The 5,916-nt window shown below is 53.7% G+C and overlaps 1 protein-coding gene across 1 annotated transcript; it reads right to left on the minus strand.

The window, feature by feature from the left end:
* Positions 1-1,034: 1,034 nt before the first annotated feature.
* Positions 1,035-5,347, minus strand: LOC119376931 (uncharacterized). The gene is made up of 2 exons (XM_037646594.1): positions 2,184-5,347; positions 1,035-1,044 (listed from the first exon to the last, which is right to left on the minus strand). Exons 1-2 carry the CDS (start codon positions 5,345-5,347, stop codon positions 1,035-1,037), a joined length of 3,174 nt encoding a protein of 1,057 aa, XP_037502522.1.
* Between the last annotated feature and the right edge of the window lie 569 nt (positions 5,348-5,916).

Consider the following 5,916-nt stretch of genomic DNA (forward strand, 5'->3'; position numbering starts at 1 on the left):
CCGATGCTAGTCGAAGGGTGCAGATGCGCGCGATGTTATCCTTTCCCGGGTGCACTGCGAGAACCTTGCCCAGCTTCCATAGTAGCGGATGTGTGCCTTCGTCATGCACAAGCACCACGTCACCTTCGTGTAGCCGAGGTAGTTTACGATGAGGCGCGTTGTGCGCAGATCGAAGTAGAAGGAGGTAGGACCGCTTCCATCGGCTCCATAGCTCCGCTGTAAGACGCTCACGATAGCGCGCGCGACAAATCAGGTCCTCTCTCGTCGATGACATGCCATAAGAATTGCTGACTTCTTGCGGAAGGCAGATGAGGCGTCTCCCAAGCAGGAAGTGTGACGGAGTCAGCGGTTGCAGTTCATCAGGGCTGCTATCAAAATAAGTAAGAGGTCTGCTGTTTATGACTGCTTCCACTTCGCATAACACCGTAGCGAGGGCCTCAGCGTCGAGACTGTTGCGCCCAAGCGACCGTTTCAACGCGTTTTTTGTCGATCTGATGAGGCGCTCCCACCAGCCTCCCCACCAAGGAGCTCTCTCAGCGATGAACTTCCATTTGATCTTGGTGTTCGCCGCATATTCTCGCAGAGCTGGCAGAATGGTCTTGAGCACTCGCGCTGAGCCGTGAAAGGACAGTGCGTTATCCGAGTAAACGGTGTCGGGGATTCCACGCCGCGAAATAAAACGGCGGAAGGCGAGAAGCGTTGTTGTCGTTGTCATGTCGGTTGTCAATTCCAAATGGATAGCTCGAGTGACAGCACAGGAGAACATGAGTATGTAGGCCTTTCTGCTAGTAGCAGCCGTGTCACGTGTGTAGAGGGGCCCGCAGAAATCCAACCCAACGACAAAAAAAGGACTGGCTTCCGTTATTCGGTCTCGTGGCAGTGGAGCAAAGGGTGAGGTCTCAGCGACAGGCTTGTAGCGTTTGCAAGGCAAACAACTCCTCAGTACCCTTTTGACGGTCTGTCGTCCTTTCACAACCCAAAACTTCTCTCGAAGCTCGCAAAGCGTGGCTTCTACTCTGCTGTGAAGGACGCGTTCATGCGCGGCTGAAACCACAAGATGGGTGAAGGTGTGCCTTGCTGGCAACCGGATTGGGTGCTTGACGTCAAAAGAGGCTGCTAGCTCCTGCAGACGACCTCCAACGCGAAGCAGACCACCTTCGTCCAGGAAAGGATGTAATCGAAGAACTGGGCTCGTGGACGGTAGTTCTTTCTCTGCGCGGAGGGCCTGCACTTCTTCGGAGAACATTTCTTCTTGGACCCTTTGCAACCAGTAGTGTTCTGCCTTGTGGAGCTCTGCTGCTGTTAACGGTCCGGCTGTGGAACACTGTTTCTTTGACGTGTTTGCAGCGAAGCGGTACACCCACCCGGTGACTCTTAGCAGTCTGTTCAGGTTGCTGTACTTGCTTACAGATAATATAGCGTTCGAACCAAAGCCCGTGGGACACACCGACGTTCCTTCTGGACTCTGTTCGAAGACTGCAAATTCTTCTGAGAATTCAGCGCGCTCAGTAGGCATTGGTTCTTCGGGATCATGAAGCCAGGTTGGACCATGCCACCACATTGTTGAAACAAGAAGATGAGGTGATGAAACCCCTCGTGTGACCAAGTCCGCGGGGTTGTCTTTTCCGGAACAGTGATGCCACTGGGTCGGCGATGTCAGGCTATGAATCTCGGAGACTCGATGACGTACAAACAGCTCTCTTTTGGCAGGCGTTTTCCGAATCCAATGCAATGCCACGAGTGAGTCGGTCCAGAAGTGTACAGGAACGGAGCTTAGCACAGGTACTGTTTTCACGTATGCGCACAACCTTGCGCCGACGACGCATGCTAAGAGCTCTAGACGTGGCAGCGAAATATGTTTAAGTGGTGCCACACGGCTCTTGCTTATGAGGAGCTGTGAGTTGCAGGCGCCGTTTGGTGAGAGCGCCCGTGCGTAGATGCAGGTACCATATGCTCTCGGACTTGCGTCGCAGAACACGTGTAGTTCGATTGACATCGTTGCATCAGCTGATTGCAGGAATACGTAACGATCGGCGGAATGTGGATTCATGCTGGCCAATTCAGTGCGCCAACTGTTCCAGCTTGCTTGTTCTTCTGGCGGGAGGGCGTCGTCCCATGCGCATTTCTTCTTCCACAAGTCTTGAAACAGTAGCTTTGCCCTGAGCGAAAATGGAGCTAGATACCCCAACGGATCGTACACTCTTGCTAATGTCTGGAGCACAATGCGCTTGGTCGAAGGCTTGTTCGCAGCGAAGTCCGACGCTTCGCGCACCATGAGGACAATTCTGTCGCCTTCACGTTCCCAAGGTACACCGAGGACTTTGATTAGGGTACTCTCTCCGGCTTCGTTTTCAAAAGCAATCTTGTCTTTAAGGAAGATTTTTCGCAAGGCATGTGCATTGGAAGCCCACTTGCGCAGTTCCATGCTTGCTTCCGAGAATATCTTGCGTGCTTCATTGTACACTGTGGCCGCTTCTTCCACATTCGGAAGTCCCACGATAAGGTCATCGACGTAAAAGGCTTTCTCTAGTAATGCTACAGTCTCAGGATGTTGTTCTCGACAGAGTGCTAGGTGATGTCGAATGGTAGCTGCGAGCAAAAATGGGCTAGACGAGGCTCCGAACGGGACCCGCGTCATTCTCCACGTCACCACAGATGGAGATGGATCATCATCCGAGGGCAACCGATCAATCCAGAGGAATCGCAGCACATCGCGGTCTTCCGGGCGAATAAGCATCTGCAAGTATGCCTTTTTGATGTCCGCGATAAGGACTACCGGGTGACATCGGAAGGTGAGTAGCAGCTGCACAATGTCAACTCCAAGCTTCGTATCCTTGAACAGGACATCATTCAGGCAGGGATGGCCAAGCGCGTGCGAGGAAGCGTCAAACACCACCCGAAGTTTTGTCGTAACGGCCTCTCTTCGTATGACGGCATGATGAGGCATATAATACACATTTTCTCTTGGCAGTAGCTCTTCAACTCGCTCTGCGTGGTCCTCGTTAAAATACGCTCTGATTGCCGTGTCATACTGCTTGAGGAGTTCGGGCTGTGGTCTGAACCTATTTAATTGTGCTTGCAGACGGCGCTCCGCCAACCATCGATTGTCGCTGCCGGCAGGTATTCCTGGATCCTTTAACATCAGCGGCACCTGGTAGCGCCCGTCTAGCTTGACAATGCCCTCTTCAAATGCCTCAAGTTCTGGCGGAACCTTGCTCTTTTCTTGAGCAGGTGCTTTGATCCCAATGACGTCGAGACGCCACATCGCAGAAAGATCACAGTCAGGAACTGACTTCGTGCTGCAGTGCAGGAATAGAGCGCTCGTAGATGCTGAACTTCTTTCGCGTTCCGTGGTGCCCTGAACGGTCCAGCCGAACTTGGTTTCCACGGCCGTCAGGTTGCTGGTTAAATGATCAACCTTCCCAGTCGCGACCTTCCAGTAGACGTCGGAACCAAGTAATACGCTTACTTCCTGTGGGTTCCATGTGTCGGGATGAAAGTTGTCTGCTGCATCATAGTTCTTGTCGCACAAAAGCTGCAAAATATCAGTGCTGAGCGGCGGGCTTGTAACTGCACACACTTCGGGGACCTCCAAGGCCTCCACGGTTACCACTATGTCCCTACGTTGGCCTCGTAAAGTCAAAGCTACCCGTCGACTGCGGATTACTTCGCGGGGCTTCGAGTGGCCGAACGTTACCAAGGAAAGTTCTTCGGTTCCCATAACCGGGCATCTGAGGTCCTTTGAGACATCCGCTCGGATGAATGTGCGCTGGCTACCGCTGTCAAGAAGAATGCGCACGAGACGCTTTTGGGACCCGCACTCGATCCAGACTCGTCCTGTTTGGAGAAGAACGGCGTTGATTCCGCTCAGGGCGCTTGGAGCCGATGTCACTGACGGCGTGTTCGTGCCTCGCCCGGCGATGCGAGGCTCGTCTTGGTTCACTGTCGTTGCGTTTGCACGGGTTGGGGCTGCCGGCGTGAACAATTCACAGAGGATAGTGAGATGTCGTCGGTTGCACTTACTACAGATGATGCTGCGCGCACGTCGGCAAAAACGCGCGATGTGGTTTTGCAAGCCGCAACGGTAGCAGCAACGAGCAGTGCGCAACCGAGCCCGTTTTTCCTCAGCTGGGAGTTGAACGTTGCAGTCCGCGATGGTGTGCTGACAACTGCTGCATAAGGGGCACACCTCTTCCGTAACTGGAACAGATTCGGCAGCAAGTGCGGACGCTGTAGGCAAATGTCCCATCGGTGCTGTTGGAGGTTCGACATCTTCTTCGGGCAGTAACCGCGAGAAAGCAGACGGTGTTCGTCCTGGCCTGCCTTCCTCTCGAACCTCAATTTGTATGCGCAGGAAGCTTAGCATTTCTGCATGCTGACGAGCTCTTTCTTCGGGGGTCGCTATACCGGACGTATCCTGCGCGGCTTCTTTGGACTTCTGCCGGTAGAGTATCGCGAGGTCGTCAGGCAGGCACCTCATTAGGACGCGGTTGAGGACCACGTTGTACTGGTCGGGTGAGACGCCCAAACCGGTCAGTGCCGAGACGCGAAATTGTACCTTGTCGTAGAGTAGGCGAAGTTTGTCGACATCTGCCGAAGACTTGACTGGTGGTAAGGCGAGCAGGTGGTCGATGTGCTCGTTGATGAGCAAGTCGCGTCGACCAAATCGCTCCGTCAAGGTCCTGATGGCGATCGCATAATTGTCCTCCGTGAGTCTAATGCCTTCGATGGCTCTCTTCGCGGCGCCACTCAAATACGAGAGGAGGTACTTAAATTTCTCAATCGGCAGAAGGTCTTCATTACGATGGATCGTGGCACTGAAGTGGTCCCAGAAGGTCTGCCAGTCGCGCAGTGCGCCGGAAAATGTCGGTATCTGCAGTTTCGGCAGGACCACTGTGCGATGACGCGGCGCGGTTGCTGGGCCGGGTGTCCCCTCTGTTACACGAGGTGCAGCGTCAGTGACCTCGGCATGCGCTGAGCTGCCGGCCCCAGCGACGTCGGGGTTCGGTAACGTAGCCTCGGGCCTTGAAGTCCTCCTTGCCGTCGCTGTGTTGGCGTGTTCGCGCAGGAAGAAGCGCGCTCGAGACACGGCATAGGACACCTTCCGGTCGTAGTCTTCCGCGGCCTCGAGCTCTTCGTCATAAGCGTCATCGTCCGTGGCGTCGAGGATTTGCTTGTTGAGGTTGTCGAGCTCGACGTTCTTCTGAGTCAGGTATGCAACGTGCGAATCAACTTGAGCGGCATCGGGAGCCGTGGCCTGAAGTTCGTCGGTCAGGAGCGTAATTGTTCGTGTGACGCTGGCCCTGACGACGCCACGGTTCTTGCGGAGCCGTTCCAACGATGCCATGGAAGCTGGAAGTCTTGGAAGGGCGATGACCGGGGGGTTTTCGGCACCAGAAATAATATCGCGTAATTAAGACCCGAGCCCTAGACCAAGCATTCTATCTCCTTTATTCCACTGCTCGTGTCTACGTCTTCTTTCTTCTCTTTGTCCTCCTGGTTGTTGCCGCGCGGCCGCAATCGTCCGCAACACTAGCCTTTCTTATTACCACATGTGTGAGTAAGACAAAGGCAGTGCAAATGCTAGTCTCTAAACAAGGCACGAAAGACTGAGAGGAAGTCGCTATTAAAAAAAAAAACGACCTGCTGCTGTTCCTCTTGATGTGTGCGTTGCGACCTGTACTATGACGCTGCAACAATATATATATTAATCAGCCGTTCCCCTGGTGGAAAAGTCTCAAAACGTCTTTTTCATCTTGGAGGCTTTGCTTCTGGCAATGCCGATTGTCCTGGTCCTTGCCACAACGGCACAGAAAAACGCAAGACCTTTTTATTCCCTGTCACTCTCCCCAGTTATCCACCGCCATTCTTCCTATTGACATTCATCATTCTTATGTTTATTGCTGCACGACCGCC

Source organism: Rhipicephalus sanguineus, unplaced genomic scaffold (assembly GCF_013339695.2).
Source record: "Rhipicephalus sanguineus isolate Rsan-2018 unplaced genomic scaffold, BIME_Rsan_1.4 Seq2833, whole genome shotgun sequence".
NCBI lineage: Eukaryota > Metazoa > Arthropoda > Arachnida > Ixodida > Ixodidae > Rhipicephalus > Rhipicephalus sanguineus.